At 42.2% G+C, this 19,145-nt stretch overlaps 1 protein-coding gene and 1 pseudogene across 1 annotated transcript; one reads left to right on the top strand and one right to left on the bottom strand.

Annotated features, from left to right (window-relative positions):
* The first annotated feature begins 6,179 nt into the window (after positions 1 to 6,179).
* LOC133912666 (uncharacterized) lies at positions 6,180 to 15,734 on the top strand. The gene is made up of 13 exons (XM_062355517.1): positions 6,180 to 7,013; positions 8,108 to 8,257; positions 8,366 to 8,578; positions 8,666 to 8,755; positions 9,345 to 9,461; positions 9,867 to 10,136; positions 10,231 to 10,387; positions 10,768 to 10,845; positions 11,430 to 11,530; positions 12,044 to 12,214; positions 13,767 to 13,841; positions 14,642 to 14,737; positions 15,119 to 15,734. The coding sequence occupies exons 1-13, from the start codon at positions 6,606 to 6,608 to the stop codon at positions 15,452 to 15,454; spliced, it is 2,262 nt and encodes a 753-aa protein (XP_062211501.1). The 5' UTR covers positions 6,180 to 6,605; the 3' UTR covers positions 15,455 to 15,734.
* Positions 15,699 to 18,764, bottom strand: LOC133910604 (protein LAZ1 homolog 2-like; annotated as a pseudogene).
* Positions 18,765 to 19,145: the final 381 nt, after the last annotated feature.

Raw genomic sequence — 19,145 nt, 5'->3', positions numbered from 1 at the left:
CCTAATCCCAAATATGCCCACCTCACCACCACATAATCCACCATTTTGCCCATTCCTTAGTCCGTGTGCTCTGCTCTTCATGACCGTCACTAGCTTTGTGCTATGCAATATGAATTCAATGCTTTACATGCCAATTCAACTTAGACGTTGGTTCCTCGTCCACATAGAGCCAATGTTATATTGGGTAAATGGGTCTTCTGGCATAAATTCAATCCCGATAGCACTTTGGATCACTACAAGGCTCGATGGGTGGTGTGCAGTTTCTCTCAACGCCCGGGCATCAAATTCATCAACACCTTCAGCCAAGTGGTGAAACCTGGGCCCATTCACATCGTTTTAGCACTGATTGCTTCACGACAATGGATGACGCACCAGCTAGATGTGTCCAACACATTCCACCATGGCCACTTGCAAGAACAGGTGTATTGTTAGCAGCCCACTGGTTTCCTCGACCTCGAGCATTCGGACACTGTTTGCTTATTGTCCAAAATCCCTTTATGGACTAAAACAAGCATCGTAGGTGTGGTACAATCAGTTCAAGGCATTCATCATGAGGATTGGCTTTTCAGCGTAAGGCCCAACACCTCGTTGTTCATACTACGACGGGGCAATTCAATGGAATATCTTCTTCTCTATGTCGATGACATGATTGTCACTACGTCCTCAGCGCACCTTATTCAGCAGATCATTTAGAAGTTGTAGACTAAGTTCTCCATCAAGGACTTGGGAGATCTGCACTACTTCCTTGGGATTCAAGTGACCTGTTCCTCTACTGGGTTCTTTCTTTCTCAATCAAAGTATGCAGCTAACCTACTGGAATGATCTGGTATGGCCAATTGCAAGGCGGTCTCCACTCAATTGACATAAAGCCAAAGATTTTTAGCTCTAGCGGTACACATTCAACAATCCCTCCCTCTACCGCAGCCTTACTAGCTCATTGCAGTATTTGACGATGACACGACCAGACCTCACTATGCAGTTCAATAGGCATGTCTTCATATGCACGATCCGCGCGAGTCACATGAACCTTGTGAAAATGATCCTTCACTATGTCAAAGGGACAATATAAATGGGGCTTGTCCTCTCCAACTCATCATCGATGGATCTCATGGCCTATTCGGATGCGGATTGGGTTGTGTGTCTCGACACAAGACGATTGACTACTAGTTATTGTCTCTTCCTGGGAAATTCACTAGTGTCATGGTCTTCTAAGTGCCAAGCTACGGTTTCGCACTCTAGTGCAGAGGCTGAATACCGTGTGGTAGCTAATGTTGTCGTTGAATGTATTTGGCTCTGGCAGCTTCTCGGTGAACTTCATTGCAAGGTCGACAAAGCTACGGTGGTCTACTGTGATAACATTTCTTCAGTATACATGGCCACCATCGTTGCACGAAGTACATTGAGCTGGACATCACTTTGTCTGTGAGAAAGTGGCTTTGGGCGAGATTAGAGTTTTACATGTTCCATCGGCTCAGTAGTTTGCAGATGTTATGACGAAGGGCTTGCCATCGGCTGTGTTCATAGAGTTTAGGTCCAATCTCTACGTTTAATAGCACACAAACACTGCAGCGGGGTGTTAAATGACCACTGCACAATGTTCAGTGTCATCTATTATCACGGAGTCTCCAACTGCATCCACTACTCACGCCAAGTGACCGTGCCCACTCTTGCCGAGTCTTGCACCCACAACATCACGTTCAAGCACTCTCAGCCGTTCTTCTAGGCTTAGATTTAGTAATTCTGCTAAGCAGCTTGACTGCTCATGTATCTATATAGGTTGAAGTGTTCATCAATACAAAGTGTGTGCTGATTCTTCAACTCTTTCACACAAACATGCAAGATCGCATCATGTGGTAAGCCAAATAGGCAATCTAAAAGCTGAATCTCTATACTAGTTGACATCCATACTACCTGTGTAATTTAGGCATGTCCTTTGGTTCATGATAGTAGTTTCCAAATCTCCAGGTTCCCCTTGGCAGTAATTTAGGAAGGTATTCAAGCAGGAGAGCAGCTATTAGTGGGTCGGCTTTCTTAGATGGGTGTAGAGGGTTGTCAATGATCGTTAAATGCTTCAACCTCAAATCAAAAGCATATATATAGACACACCATTTGTCCCAGACCAGAATCGACAAGGCCACCACCTTACATGTGTACATATCAAACTAAAGCAAATTCCTGTTGCACTGCAACTAAATGGAAAACAGGCTTGACATTTATCAATGCAAGAAACGAGAAATGTCTGGGAACTTTCTTCGTGCAGCACATGGAATCTAATTTGACGGATCTAATACTTGATACTTGAGTAAATAACAAGAAAAGCATAATCTTGACCAAAAACCATCCATCCATCCTTCACCACAACTTCCTTGACAATCAATACACATACATTTTAATTCTCATGAAACCATCTTCATTGCTTCACAAGAATAGAAAGAGAAGTGCTCAGTGTCACACAAATACTAACCCTATCCACTGAAACAATGCACCATTGTTATCTGGTGAGAAATTGGGAATCGATGCACATCTCCATTCTCGCATTCATTCCCATCCAGTCACAAACACTAAACTAAATTGAAACCAAGAGGAGGAGGAGACCACAACCGGATAGGGTCGGAGAGGATCGAAGAAGTTGGACTAGGCAGGAGGTTGCTGTCGTGCCAGGGGTCGCCACGCGGGGGAGGAAGCCACCATGCCGGGCTTGGAGGACATGCGCACCCAACAAGGCGTCTGTTGCCATTGCACGTGGGTGGGTTCCACGTGGGTGGCACATCAATAGTATGGAAGTGGGGAGATGGCTGTGGTGCCCACGGTGAGAATGAGGTGGCAGAGGTGGGACGACACTTTGAGACACAAAATGAAATACATCTTAAGTTGACAGAGAAACAATAGTGGATTAAATACCTCGATCCAACTATTTTCATGCAGGAATGTGAACGATATCAATTGAAGATTTTGAATCTCATAACTAACTGTTATAGTAAAGAAGTATTTTCCTATGAACTTCATGAATTTAATGAAATTAATAACTCGATGTTTTTGACATTGGGATGGTCAGGGAAACACAGTTACAAATTGCCGAGTTCTTTACCAGCCAAAGCGTACCTGTAGCCGCGATCGAATCCACCCCCTACACGCTTGTGGTCAGCTGAACGGAGCATTTCTATATTTTTTGGTTTTTTATTATAATTTTTAAAACATATTTTGAAATTGGATCGATACCAAAACTATTTCTTGTTTTCATCATCAGGACCCACGCCAAGCTAGAGAGCGATGTCCACACCTGTCACATTGGCACGGGATGTGTTGCCCCACGTGTAGCCAATGTGGCGAGCTGGTGACCTATAGCCGACATGTCACCCACCATCCACGCGAGGCTCATTGGCGTGGAGACAAAGTAAACCTCTGCGACTTGTACATTGGTGTGGGACTCGAGGATCAAAACTAAGGTGGTGTTTGGTTCGCACTTAGGTAATGTAAATGACATTGGAATCGGATTACAGAGGTTTTGTGCATGGGATCACTGTTTGCCTATTTTGTTTGGCTGGATGAGGTAACAGTATTGAGTAACATTACGGTGTTTTGTTGGCATCTCAGGTATAAGAATACATCATTTAAATACTACTCGTGAGAACTGATCCTTTGGCAAGCTAACCAATACAAAACATAAGATATTCTACCTCTCTTTAATCAGTGCTAACCGAAATTGATCATGTAAACCTATTAAGTCATTTAATCTGGTAAATTTGAAAGGAACATGCATTTCAACAACTGAATGCCCCATACAGAACTGCTACTAGAAGAGAACTGTGAACTTGTTTTTGAGAGCAACATATGGACTCTAAATTAGTGCACCAAAATTTAGAGATACTACCTGAACCCGAGCAAGGGCTGACAATAATATTTGCGTACACAAAAGGTGGAGTAACAATTTTTAAAGCTTCAAGAGTTTTGATGCATCAAAGCTGAAGTAACAACTTTTAAAGCTTGAGGTCCAGACATCCTGAATTGTTCCACCACCTATTTTCTTCCTAGCTTCTCATCACTTTTTATTTGCTTCATCTACAAAGACAAAACAAGTTCAGGGAATGACCAAAAACTTCTATGGATTACCATATGGTATGAGTTGTCATACTTTCCAACAAACAGTCGAACGAAAATGGTATATTGGTATATGGTGTGCTAGTACAATCATCACAATAATAGACATGGTATAATAGGCATCAACTGATGACATTAAAAATCTCAAAATGAAAAGAGCTAAGGAAAAAGGGTGAGGATGGAGCAGATAATAATCCTTGTCAAAAATACATGTACCTTGCAAAGTTTTCTTTCACATAAATGCACTGGAGTTAAAACAATAAAATAGAGCAGGGGTTAGTACCTTTTCTTCTTAAAGAAAATGTAAATTAGCATTTCCTATCATAACCACCTGGTCAAGGTCAAAATTTGGCATCATGATTAATCTGGTCAAGGTCAAGATAAGTAGGCATCAGGGTTATAGAAGTAATACAAATTCAATTAAACATTCGGATAATAAATAAGTAATTACACTTGCAAAAAGGTGTAACAAGTACCACATATATCTTTGTAACAAGCTGAATCTGACATGGACAAAGAGATTTCCAAATTTACGCTAAAGGTAGCAGAAAAGGGATGATTATAACAAGTACCACGTACAAGTAACATCAACGATTCAAATCCTAGTTGCCATTTTGTCCTAGAGATTCACATCCAAAAATCACCAAAATCTTTCGAACCACTATCGTCCAAAAGTAGGAACCACCATAGGCTACAATAGGTCATTTGTCCACACATTTGCAGTTAACAACCACTCTCAAAAGTCAAAAAAACTGATGATCCTTATTTTACCTTGTTAAGAAACCACATCTCCCTCCTACAGTCCACCCTACATGAATTGGAGTGCATCTAGAATATATGTACTCAAGTGACTGAACAACAGTTACCAACCAAATTGTAGGCAATAGCATAACATAAAGCAGGATAGGCAAAATCAATGGATCATTATGACACCATGAACTATGATATCCAATTGGAACATAGAACCCCGAATGAGCTACTTGAACATGATCTAGCATGAAAAAAAAAGAGTTAGGTCAACTCCCCAACCATCTTAATCCATTGCAATAACTGAGCTAATCTCCAATACCCCTCCTAATCCTAACTCTGATTCAGATCCGGAGTATGCACACCGCATTCAACGGGAACAGAGGTTCCATTCACAATCGAGACCACTACCTCTGCCCCACTCAAACAGCGGCAAGAAAGACCAAAGCCCCCGAGCAGAAACAGAAAGCTTGGCCACTACGGACAATGTCTCGATTGATGAGAATGGAAGGGAAGGAATCAACTCACCTGTACGGACACTGGATCAAAAGTCACCTCAAGATCTAGAACAAAAGCTAGGGTTAAGAGAAGAAGGTTCGGGTGTAGAGAGAGAGGGAGAGGGAGAGGGAGAGGGAGAGGGAGAGGAAGAGAAAGAGAAAGAGAAACAGAAAGAGGGAGACAGGCGTTCCTCACTGAGATGGGCGAAAGCAACAGATCGCCGATAATAAAGCTCAAGCTAGGACGCCACCATCATTACGAGCGAGCTCACGAGGAGCTCCGATTAGGGAACAGATCGTGCGCCGGTAATATAATCCCTTTCCGCTAGGATGTGGGCGGTATCGCCTGTCCACGACCCGATATCAGATCCCTTCGTAAACCGATTACAAGACAACCCAACTAAATAGAAAATATTATTATGTGACACCCCTGTGAACCGTTTACAACCCAAAATAACCCAACCAAACAACTTCTAAAATTTGTTGTGATGACGCCGGTCTACTCCCAGAATATGTTTTAAAAAGTAAAGAAAAGCAAAAACATACCCGAACCAACGTCCACACGCTGGCAACGGAACGGGCTGCCATCCCATCACCATGCATGCGGAGCGGGAGGGGCACAGGCGCTAACGGACACGCGTGGTGACTCGATACGCGCCATGTCCGCGTTGGGCCCGCCGGGGTCTCGCTGCCGACGCGGTCGCTTTCCGAAGCGACGCGGGGAATGAGGAGGCGCCGCTATCCCCACCGTGCTTTTGGGCATTCGATTCGACTGATATTTTTATACGGATGGACGATCCGTGAAATAAACGTACTAGTGCTAGTATATGGCGAGTGAGCTCCTGCTCCTCTCCAAAGTCCAAATGATGCCATCCTCACCAGTTACTTAACCAATCCTTAACCTTAATAACGGTTATAAAAAATTGTTCGTTCAAACAGTCGGGTAGGTTTATCTATCGTACGCCTGTGCTGCAGAAGTCCAGACTAGCAATGGGCATGGAGCAAGGCGGATCTGCAGAAGCTGCAGAGACAGGCAAACTGCAGTGCAGAGGCGGTGGTGGGCACCCACCGCCACGCTGGCCGCACCTCGTCTTCGTCTTCCTCCCCCACCCAGCTCAGCGACACCCTTAAACCACGCCAAAAACCAGCTTGCGATTCCCCCTCCTACTAATTCCCACGCCTCGGCCTCCCCTCTCCTGTCCTGCCTCGAACGGATCCCCAACCACTCCTCCCCGCACCCGCCCGTCCCCCTCTCTTCCAGCCATGGAGGAGGGCTTCGCGCGCGCGGTGGAGGACGGCCTCAAGCTTACCAAGCGCCTCGTCCAGTCCGACGGCAGCGTGCTCCCCCCGCCGCGCCCGCTCGCGGGGATGGAGAGGGACCCCGCCGCGACCGGGCCGCTGCAGCACCTGCTGCCGGCGGCGCCGATGGCGTACGCGGTCGTCGTGGACCCCGGCGCCGTCGACAACCCCGACGTGCCCAGCTACCAGCCGCACGTCTACGGCTGCCTCGACCCGCCCGCGCTCATCCCGCTCCAGATGCGGGAGGTCGACCTCCGGGTCGACTGCGCAGCGGTGTGCGCCGAGGTCACCGTGCGCGCGCGCTGGTGGGTGCACTGCCTCACGCGCAGCCGCGCCTGCGACTGCCGCATCGTCGTGCCCATGGGCCACCAGGTCGATCATCGGGCTCCATCCTTCCATCGATTTCTTCTTCTTCTAAACATGCTGTTGCTGTTGTGCTAGATTTGGCTACGCTTAGGCATTCGAATGATTAGCATTGCGTTGTAGTGGCGGGCAACTTGATCTCGGTTAGGTTGATGGGGCCCATGAATTGGCTGTACATTATCATTTGCTTTGGAGTGCCTAAATTTGGACATACTTCTCTGTCATTATGCTCATTACTCCTCAGCTAAATTTGTTTGGAGCATTGGTGCCATTTGGACATGTTGTACGGGGGTCATGGCATTTTTTTTTTCACGTAAAAGGGGGTCATAGCATTACCTCTGCTGGCAGTGGATTCCACCATAGTTTCGGAACAAAGCAAGATAAATTCCTTGCTTTCCATGCTAGGAGATAAACGACAAGAAAGAAATATTGGATTCAACTTGCAAAAGGATAACTTTAGTTGTGCGCTTGTCCAGTAAAGGCTTTAAAATTAGTTGGATACTTTGTTCTCCTTTTCTTCCATTGTTGACTTTGTAAAATATAATCTGCCACTTGCCCAAACAATACACCTTCAACTGTACTACCGTAGTTTGGATAAATGTAAGTTGTACGGATGTAGTATTAAATTATGGATTAGGAGCTTAGCTCTCTGCGGGAGAATTGGTATAATCTGTTGGGTTTATGTTTTTTTTTTTTTTGGTATTCTGGTGTTGGTTGACACGCACTTGAGAAAAGGATCGAGAACTTCAGGAGTGTGCATGAGGAAGTTCTGTTTCTTTCTTTTTCAATGCTCTGTTTCTTTTGATCTTTCAGATGGTTTAAATTTAGCTACCTTTTTTGGCAGGTTAAATCTAGTTTGCAACTTGATGATAACAAGAATAAGAGAAATCCAATCTCATTTATGTAGCCATTAGTGAGCATACTGAACAAATTTTCTTCCCCATGTAGATACGTTCATGCAATGATTGTAAGCATCTAATTAAGAAAAAAATATCTTTGCTACTGTTTTTTACGTGGCAGCAATTCCCAATGCTTATATTGTCTGAGACAATTCATCTTGTAAACTTTTTCCAGCCTCATTCTAAGAGTACTTTTGCTAATAGGGTTCAATCCTAGGCGCTGAGGTCACTGTTGGGAAAAGATCATACAATACTCATATAATTGATATAGAGGATAACAGCGCGGCGAAGATTGCAAAGCCTGAGAGTGGGGGTCTGTTAAAACAAGAGTTGTTTTCCTTGACAATACAACAGGTACGTGTTACATACTTTTACAATCAGCGCCAACTGGTACCTTGTGAAGTTTCAAGCTTCCACCAGCTATGTCGATCTTTGTTAATTAACTTCTGTAACGTCATCAAGGTTGGAGGTGGAGAAGACATTTTTGCCACAATTAGATGGTCACAGAAGTTGCTATATGACAACGGACAGTTTTCTGTTGAAATACCTTTTCGCTTCCCGCAGTTTGTGAACCCTTTGCCAAAATTTTTCATGAAAAAGGAGAAAATACAGTTGACTGTGAATAGTGGTGTCAGTAAAGAGGTTTTATTGCAGGGGACAAGCCATCCCTTGAAGGTAATCAAGTATTTACTGCTTTTGTTAGTGCTGTTAGGATAGTCTCTGCGACATATAAGTATTTGTGATCTTCGATTGTGATTTCAGGAAAGAAGTCGGCAAGGTGAGAAATTGTCCTTCCTTCATGAAGCAGTTGTTGAGAACTGGTCAAGCAAAGATTTTACCTTCGCATATAGTGTGAGTTATCCAATACTTATTTTTTGGATTGTCATTACCTGTTCTTTGATGTTTCTGTTTATGTTGGTGCTCTTTGTCAGGCCTGCATATTAGACCATTCAAATATCAAAATCACTGTGGGTTTATATATTCAGATTGGAAGTACTTTTAGACTTTACTAATCAAGTTCTCATGTATGGTGAGCCTATAGTACGTAGCATGTATTGCAAGGTCTCTGGGATTTATGCAAATGATAAACATACTTCACATAATTTTACCTTGAATACTATGACAGAAAAGCTATTTTATGATTTCTATCCATTACTAGTATAGTTATTATGCATTTGTATTCTCGGCAGGAATAGAGCATTAACCCACTCCAGAAAAAAGGAGTGGGTTAATTTTATGACAACTTGCAAGGTTTAGTTGATGTCTTCAAGTTTTACTACAATGAGAAGGCTTTCATCCTTTATCCTCATTCTGTTTATTGATCAACATTTAGTAAAAAAAATAAAGAAATGGAGGCTTTGAATAATTAATTGTTCCAATTTTACTTCATACTTGCTGTAGAGATGAGAGTCTTTACCTTTTCTTTTTGTCATGCCTATAGGTTTACTCAGGTGATTTGTCTGGTGGGGTTCTTGTGCAGCCCTCAACATTGCGTGACTATGATGATAGAGACATGTTCTGCATTTTTCTTTTACCTGGAAATAATGAGAAAAGAAAGGTAGTTGCTCTTGCTTATTTATCATCTTATTGTCTTAACATTACGGGTAACAAAATTATGTCAGTGGATAACATCTGATGGTTAAAAATGTTTGTATTTTCCTTGAGGAAGAATCACTAGGTAAAATATTGTAGCAAGCTGAATGCCATTTTCACCTTTTTTGTCATGAATACTTCTAAATTTCTGGTTCTGTTGGTTTATTTTGTTTTTCAGACATGTTGATATCTTTTTAACCTTAGTTTGGATACTTTTGTTTCTTGGCCACTGTTGAAGCTATAGTGACTATTCTAACGGTGTTTTAAACACTGATTCAAGCTGAAGTATGATTTATTATGTCACCCGTTTTTTGTGATTCATAAAACTTTCCCTTTAAGGGTAATTTGTCTCATTTGAGTAATCTGATAGGTTTTCAGAAAGGCAGTTGTTTTTATTATTGACACAAGTGGAAGCATGCAAGGAAAGCCTCTTGAGAATGTTAAGAATGGCATATCCACTGCTCTCTCTGATCTTGTGCAAGGAGATTACTTCAACATAATAACATTCAATGATGAGCTTCGCTCGTTCTCATCATGTTTGGAGAAAGTCAATGAAAAAGCAATAGAAAATGCTATCAAATGGATGAACTTAAATTTTGTCGCTCAGGGTGGCACTGACATCATGCATCCTTTGAGTGAGGTATGTTGTTTGGAAGATTGTATCAGTTGTCATCTGTCATCTGATTAATGTCACCATGTTACTCATGTTTCCCCCCTTGTTTTTTGGGTGTAAGGCAATGGCTTTGTTGTCAAACTCTCATGATGCTCTTCCACAAATCTATCTTGTTACCGATGGCTCAGTTGACAATGAACGCAATATCTGTCATACTGTGAAAACTCAGCTCATGAGTAGAGGGTCTAAATCTCCACGGATTTCTACTTTTGGACTAGGTAATATCTCATAGAATATCTGGCTATGTATAACCCAACTGATGAAGCTAAGCCATGTACTTAACACAAATCTCTGTTGGCTACTATTCTTCAGTTGAACACATTGTTCCTCTTGTGTTATTCTGAACTTTGTCAATGCTGATATATATTAATACAGGCATTTTTCTGTAACTAACAGCTAACCTATCATCTTATGTATTCTCATCCTTTTATGAGAATATTTATTCTCAAGCTAATTGCTTTTGAATTACTCAAGCTTTGTTCAGTTATTGTTTTCTCTATGTGATGGGCATAAAATCTGATTTCTGTAAATAAACACTGCTTTACTAGTCAGATACATTATCTAATTTTTTGTATTTACTCTGGGAACAACATATTAGGTTCATATTGCAACCACTATTTCTTGAGGATGTTGGCATCAATTGGTAAGGGTCACTACGATGCTGCATTTGATACAGGTATCGACATGTTTCTCCCTTTTGTTCCAAAAGAGATGCTCCACCTTGTTCTACACATTATCTATTGATGGGAATTCTAGTATTGCATTATGCTATAAATATTTTTCATCCTAATTTTGAGATTTTCTTTGGCATTCTCTACTGTACTTTGTCTAGGTGATCCAGCTCATGCGTTTTTAGTTACTCCCACATGCTGATACAAGTAGGAGACAATGACACATAACCTCAAACATTATCTTGGTTCTTTCCTCAAGAGCAGAAGTCAGACAAGTTTAATTCTATTGATCAAGAAAATTTATCACTCTTGCATGAGTGAAAATTAGGTTTTGCTATGGATGAATTGATTATTGTGTAATAAGCTGTCAAAATTATGCTTATTCATATAATGGACATTTTGATATCTGTTTGTTTTTTGTTGAACCCATCAATTTTGAGGTCAAAAGAAAAAACTTATTCAAATATTGGTCAGTTAAATTAAACACATTGAATATGTTGACTGAAATAGACTATACATGATTTTGAGCATGGTGAAATTAATCAATTTGTAAAGCTGAACTTTATTTGTTTTGATTCTTTTACCTCAGGATCAATTGAGGGTCGAATGCTTCAATGGTTCCAGAAAGCGTCAAGCACAATAGTGACAAATATTTCCATTGATGCAGTGAAGCATATTCAAGAATTTGAAGTGAGTTCTTTTTTGTTTACTTCCACTTTCTTTTGGTGACTGAGAGAGCAATCCATGTCATTCACCTTTTTAGTTATTGTTCTTATGGTAAAATTGCATCTACTCATGCAATGTGATACCGCCTCCTTTCAAAAAAGCTGCCCAACTACCTTGTGCACACAGACCGAGGCACAGACTGTGTATAACAATTAATGTAATTGGGCTGTTCATCCCTGTTAAATGACATATTTTAACTACTCTTCAATCAGCATCTTTCACGTCACTGGGACAATTAATGTAATTGGGCCATTCATCCTTGTTAAATGACATATTTTAATTACTCTTCAATCAGCATCTTTTACGTCATTCTTCAATCAACTATCTGAAACGATGCATCTCATAGATTGGGCAGCTATTTTGGAAATGGAGGAGTATCTTGCAGATGCATGTATTGTTATCCCCATATCTTAGCTGTTAGCTCCCATATCTGAAGCAGCTATGTTTCTTACAGTCGAGCTATCCTTTTCCAATTAGGTGGATTCTGAATATATTCCAGATATTTCTGCAAAATATCCAATGTGTGTGTCTGGAAGGTACCATGGCAAGCTTCCGGAGACACTTACCGCCAAGGGTCTCTTGGCTGACATGAGTGAAATATCCATTGAATTGCAAGTCCAACATATAAAGGATATACCTCTTGACAAAGTAAGATACTCATACTTATTTTGTTGTTTTCATTCAATTTTTTTTACAATTACTGAGCTGTTGACCTGCATCGGTCAATCAAATACACAAAACTCAAGGTAGCGAAGTAACTTTGATGGTCGATTGTTTTCATTACTGATACAGATACCTCTGTACATACTAAGAATAAAGTTTCCTCTATATTACGGCTGACCATCTTTATGTCATGGCAATTTGAAGTGGCTTCTTGATCCCAAGCAATTTATAGCTAACCAGATATGATAACAGCAGCTTACTCATTTGGTGCATGGTAGAGCCTGGCTAAGGTAGCGCAGGAGAGAGGGGGAGCAGAGAGGGAGAACAGCACAGAGGTAGAACAGAGAGGAACAGGGAGGAGCAGAGGGTTGACGTGAGGAGGAGGTAGAATCAGGAGATATATAGGGGATAACTGATTTCTTTATTGATTTCTCTCGGCTGATGCTGAGCACATATATATATCCGGCTGCAGATATCCCAGCCGGCCTCATTCAAATCCAATTCTATCTCTAGTCATGTCTCTAATTCAAATCCAACTTTTATCTCTAATCTTATCTGTAATTCTAAACTATCTTATCTCTAGCCGAACCGATCCTTATCTCTAATTCAAAACTAACTGATCTCTAGCTGAACTATCAAATCCAATCTGGACTCTTCTTGCACATAACAGTGCATCTTTCCTAGTCCAGTTAGGGAGTAGTACAGTATAAGCATTAACCGGGATTACCAAACAGGGCGTGCAATTGTAATTTGTTAATTAAACTTGATTTGTTGGAATCCTTGCCTATCCTGGCACACTTAGAGACACATAAACAAAGCTCTATGAGTTGCATGATTAGAACCATATTATTGGTGTACAAGATTATAGTACCAAATTGTTGTCCTGTTTGAGCCATAATTTGTTCTGTGGGAAAATGGCATTCTTGCCACTGGCTTGTTTCAATTTTGCACATATTCCACAGAAAAAAAGTCTAGCTGCAAACGTAGCACTATAATTGCATGTAATAGGCTAGACTTCCATCATACCATTCAAGACCACCTTGCGGCATTTGGCCAGAGTTTTTATCATGAGAAAGAGTCAAACACCCCTGACCATGCCAATACTTTTCTTATTCCTTTATAAGTGTGCAAAATTGTGACTGGCACTCGTGTCAGGGAAAAGTGGTGCAAACAGAGGCCTGCGTATTACAGTGGCATTATTGTAGTTATTCTTTTTTGATTGGTAAATAACAAAATATTGGTCACAATAGTGGCAAATAAGTCATTTTTCTTGTTATGAAGGCCAACATTGCTCCAATATTGCGTTGAATATTGAATTAATGTTATCACCACTGAATTTATGTAATCATGAAAATATTTGCATATGGCCATCGATTTAAGGATTAACTACTCACATGCCATTCATTTTTTGCTAAATCCTCACTGTATCATTGACATTGTGGATCTGAGCCCACAAGTCAGTGATACAATGGATGACATATAAGAAATTGCCACTTGAACTAAGTACCTACTATTCTATTTTCTGTTTGAATTTCAGATGTTGGCAAGGCAACAGATGGATCTTCTCACAGCAAAAGCATGGCTTTCTGAAAACAAGCAGCTCGAAAGAAAGGTAATGCAACCCGTAGCAGGCTAATGCTCCCTGAGAATTGGTTTCAACGAGTTTCCTGGCCAGCCAGGGTTTGGTGCACCCCTTCTTTAAGACAAAGCCAAGGGGATGTTATCTCCCCGTGGTCGAGTTTTTTTAAGTTGAAAACTAAGTTTCTAATATGACTATTGCTGTGCTTGTTTTTAGGGCAGTATTTAACGTCTGAATTAGAAAAATTGAAATTATTATAAATTGCAAGGACCAAAAGCCTGATATCAGTATTTCCATGTGATTAAATAATAACAAATATACCTGATTATGTGATAGTTGACAAGCTTCGCGTTTACCTCTCAAACAAGCATACTGCATATAATTAACATTGACGAAGAAAGAGTTTCATATTGCGCTCGTAGCTCCATACATCATTTTTTCTTCCTTTGCCTTTTGTAAGGTATTAATAGTACCGAACTATTGATATTTTGAGCTATTCATATAGTTCCTTACAATCACTATTGTGGTGTTACAAGTTTGCAACTAGATTATCATTTTTTATTTTTCTATTTCATTCTTGTCAATAGTGAAATTTGATCACCACTGCATTACAACTAGGACCTTTCCATGCATCATGGCTACTTCCCTCATATAGTGTCACTACAGCCTATTGCAAGTTGCATCATGACACTAAGTTCCCTTCTGTAAATACTAAAACAAAAGTTTGATATATCCTTGTTCCATACAATAAACGTAAAGTCTGAATCCCTGTTGACTTAAAATAATATCGTTTCTTTTACCTTATGCTATATCTTCTTTGATCCAATTTACAGGCTGTGAAATTAAGCATACAAAATAGCATTCCTTCCGAGTACACACGCATGGTCCTACTTCAAACCAGCTTGGACAAAATAGATCCAGCACAACAGGTAGAATGCTTCGTACAAGGATTATGTTTTTGTAACTATGTTTTAGTTGCTATTGTCAATCTAAATTTAAGACTAGGTATAACCTATAAAATGAGAGCAAGAGCCTAGCTTAGAACATTTAGTTTTACTTCTTCCACAGTTTCATTGGTCCATTTGAAAATGTGTACTTTGATTAATTGATTATGTTACATGACGGTATGTTTTTCCAAGAGTTTTGAACTCATGTAGACAAGAACTCCTATGCTGAGACTTCGGAGTACACTACTTAAACCAATCAGATGTTTCACCATATGTGCAACTAAGCTAACCAAACATTCTATTTCAACTAGACATCCAATCCAGGCCATTGGATCTCTGATTAATCTTTCTGTAATTGGCCAGGCAAAGAAGAAACCAACAAAACAAAGCAGCCCAGATGAACTATCAGCGGCACCGCTTCACGGCTTAACTCTTGGATTTGGTGATGTCGCGGCGACAAGGGAGAATCTGATAACAGGATTTGGAGACATTAAAGCACGAGAGAAGTTTGAGATATTCCAGACGGCTGCCGGGTGCTGCAGCCGCATGGCCGACTGCTGCTGCTGCATGTGTTTCATCAACGTGTGCAGCAAGATGAACGATCAGTGCGCCATTGTCCTGACGCAGGCCTGCACTGCCCTCGCATGCCTTGGATGCTTCGAGTGCTGCTCGGCATTGTGCTGCGGCCGGGCGGACTGACAGCAGCAAAATCGCCGTGATTGTGTTGTACGGTAATGTGAATAGCGCTATTACTGTATAGGGTGGACATCATATGTTTATCTGTGTATAAACCAAAAATCAGGTGCAGTGTCCACGTAATTCTAACCCGCTGTATTTAAAGACAAGCGACGGCTCAATCCCACAAGAGAGAGGAGTACATAAACCATGTACACGTTTGTGCATTGCTTCAGGTCCTAGAGTGAACCACTCACAACGAGGATGGTTACACTTCACTATCCATATCTACTCTTTTGATTTCCATCTCTGCCTCGATCACCGGAGTTTCACCATCCTCACTGTTATCTTTCACCTTCTTTTCGACTTCGACCTCTTCTGTCGACAGCAACAGGTTCACCACCGATCGCATTCTTGGTGATGTGCTCCTCCACGTCAAGTTCAGGTTTTCTCTTGTCCCCTGGCTTCAGCGAAATATAATGGAACTTCTCCTGAATCTTTCCGACGCCTTTTTCGACACCCATCTCCACAGGTCCAATTGCCTGTGAGATAGTAAGGGCAACATCCTTGACTACCTACAAAAGAAGCCAATGATGGTCTGTCAGACATGAGGAATTCAGGTGCCAATGTATAAAAATTCAGATGTCTCAGTTTACATGGTGGCCACCGCCGAGAACAACATCCTGCACGCTCTCCTTGATGCTTGTCCCTGGAGCTTCAACATGGGTCTCCTTCTGCTCAACGGTAGTCGGTGTACTGTTGCTGTCATCATTGACATCTACCTTCACCTCCATTTTACTTTCCTCACATGTTACCTTTCCATGATCCAGGACTGGGATGTGCTGGCATGGCATCACGGTGAAGACAAAAGCATGCGTTATAGCTGCGACAGCCATCTACGAAAAGCAATAGAATTTAACCGATGTTACAGAAGAAAAAATAGTTCACAAGAAATTGACAAGATTACCTCAATGCAAATGAGAAAGTCTTGTATTGCATTCTGCACTTTGCCTTCTTTGGGCAGGAGCCCAGTTTGTCATATGATTGCAATGCCGACTCCTTGCCACCAAGTGGCAAATACTGGCCTTAAAGCTTATGAGCTTCGCTAGTGGCCTTATTGCCTGTAATTTTTCATGTGTTGCACTGCAAAATTTGACAAGACAGTACACTGCCCACGTCTGGCTAAAGTTTATGACAACAGCAATGTAAGGGTATCCGCATATATGACACATTGTCAGAAAAAAAATACTAGTTACATAATAGTGAAAGATACTTATACTTGCACTATAGGAAAAAGAAAAATACTTAAGAGAGGTTGTCTCATTTAGAGGAAATTTAAGAGAAGGCTGTCGCTGTAAAATGTTGTTACTGATGCTTGAACGTGATGAACTAAAAATTATAGAGAAAATTCCTTCTATGCCATCAAATCTTATACCAATCCCATATATGCCATCGAAAATTTAGTGTTTGCGTTCCCCTTCCCGCCATTCTTGTCGAATAGCTGTTAACTGAAATGCAAAAAGACATCGACACCCATGTCGTCTTCTTCTTCCTCCCCATCACGACCTGCACACGGTCGCATGTGCTGCCCGGCGGCGGTGGAGGCTTGCACCTACGCCACTAGCGCGATGAGGGGAGCTCGTTTTTTGGGGTACACGTCGACGACGGCAGCGGCTGGAAGCATCTCGACGGCGGCGAAGGCTTGCACCTACGACACTAGCTCGACGCGGGGAACTCGTTTGGGGTACATGTCGACGACGGCAGCTGCCGGAAGCATCTTGACGGCGAGGAGAAGTGGCGCGATGGCTCGGTCATCGGTGCAGATGGCAAAAGAGAACACGGGGAGTGAGGGAGGTGGGCCGTTGAGTTTAAGTGTGGCTCATGGGAGCTCATTGTATTTAGGGATTAGACGGGGGCGGCCTAGTTTACCCGATGGCGGTGAGGAGCTTCGCGGCGGCGGGGAAAACGGCGCGAAGGCTTGTCAATGCACAGATCCGCACCGAGAAGTGGTTGAGTCGATGCGCAAGGATGAGATGAAGCCACAGACAGAAGCAATAGAGGCGGGGCTCACCATGCCTCGCGAACGGCGGTGAGGCGGAGTTCGCTGTGGTTGCCGGCGTGGGAGAAGGCCTCACGCGCGGCCCACATGGCGGGAGGGGTAAAATGGGCGGCAGGGTTGGATTTGTTGCTGCAGCAGATGATGTGAGAGAAGAAATGGCCAGGGGCAATTTGGCCATTTTTCAATAAAACTGAATTGGAGTAACGGGATCCACATGAATCTCGAGCAACTGCTCACTTAGCTCTACCCTTTTTCTGTTCTCAAGCAATCGCAACACTTGCCGTTCTTCCCCTGAAGAGGATGGTAGACATAAATTTGTACAACTAATTCAGAGGGCTGGCAGAGTTGAATGTATGAATATCTAGTTGATCATCACAAGATTTCTCATCCAAGACTAATCAGAGGAGTAGATGCAGACAATGGACAACCATGTATTATTACCCGGGCAAGCAACCAAGAATCGTCCAAAGGCATACTGAGCAAATGCTTCATAGCAATTCCGCAATATATCACAAGCCAAGGTAAAACTTCGAATTCCGCAGTGAAATGATCTGAAAAGAATTGAAAACTGGAATGGAATATCAATTCATGTCAGTACCTTGTGTTATAAGGAAAAAGAAATCCTATAGTGAAAGCATCCTCATTACTACCACATGGATAATCTTGATAATGGCTGAAACATTTTAGTATCACTAGTTGGCTACACCGTTACTTGAAGCCCTTTAGTGAAAAGCTACACTCGACTACTCACATTTTATTTGCTCAGCAATGAAGAACTACAGTTGCATTTCCTCATAATAGTTTGCTACCGAATGCAAATCTACCAGTAGCATTTTTCCGCCTCCACTAGGTATGTGAACAAAGAGGAGCTAGTACTTACAACTTCAGAGGCATCTACAGGCACCATAAACAGAACGGCTACGATCCACTTCTGCTCCTGCAGAATTTGCAGCAACGAACGAAAATGTTCAACACCAGCAAGAGCAAGCTAAAAGCATCGGTTGCATTGGATTTAACAACAGGCACAACTTTCTTCAATGGGAATTCCTCGCAACTCACGGCGGGATTGCTGTAGGATCTGAGGCGCTGCAGGATGAGCCAGAGCGAGATCAGCAGCGCGACAAGCGCAAACGCGGCGCCAATGAGCACCGCGGGGGTGTGGATGTTCCCGTACAGCCCCCGGGAGCTAGAGGATGATCCATCAGATGCTATCGCTTCATTCCACATGCTCTGCAACAACGCCAGGCTCTCTTGGATCCAGAAGAGGGGAGGGGAGTGTCTGACCCCAAGAAGAAAATGGAAAATTAACTGCTGCTCGGATTGGGGTATCCGTACCAGGAAAGGAAAGAAAAAGATTTGGATTTGAGTGCTGACGGCAGGGAAATGATGCTGCAGAAGGAGACGCGCAGTGCATCCAGGCATGCAGGGTATTTGGCTTGGTGGACAACTGAGCAAGGCCAAAATTTATTTGGTAGGCCAAATCTGGGCTTCAAAACAAACGGCTGCTAAATTATGCGGGCATGACCAAAATTTGGCTAGGCACCTTAGGGTAGTGATCCAAACAGCCCTAGAGTGTCAGAGTGGACGGCTAACGATGAAATACTTATTTTTGATAGAACACGGTCTTTAATATATAGTTTAATTGCTATTTTTATT

Source organism: Phragmites australis, chromosome 3, assembly GCF_958298935.1.
Source record: "Phragmites australis chromosome 3, lpPhrAust1.1, whole genome shotgun sequence".
In the NCBI taxonomy this organism is placed as follows: domain Eukaryota; kingdom Viridiplantae; phylum Streptophyta; class Magnoliopsida; order Poales; family Poaceae; genus Phragmites; species Phragmites australis.
The sequence above is the reverse complement of the archived record's forward strand: the minus strand, read 5'-3'. Positions and strand labels throughout refer to the sequence as shown.

Coding starts and splice junctions, on each gene's coding strand:
- LOC133912666 (XM_062355517.1), top strand. CDS start 6,606: ATGGAGGAGGGCTTCGCGCGCGCGGTGGAGGACGGCCTCAAGCTTACC. Junction 12,215..13,766: donor AGGATATACCTCTTGACAAA/GTAAGATACTCA, acceptor TTTGAATTTCAG/ATGTTGGCAAGGCAACAGAT. Junction 13,842..14,641: donor ACAAGCAGCTCGAAAGAAAG/GTAATGCAACCC, acceptor TCCAATTTACAG/GCTGTGAAATTAAGCATACA.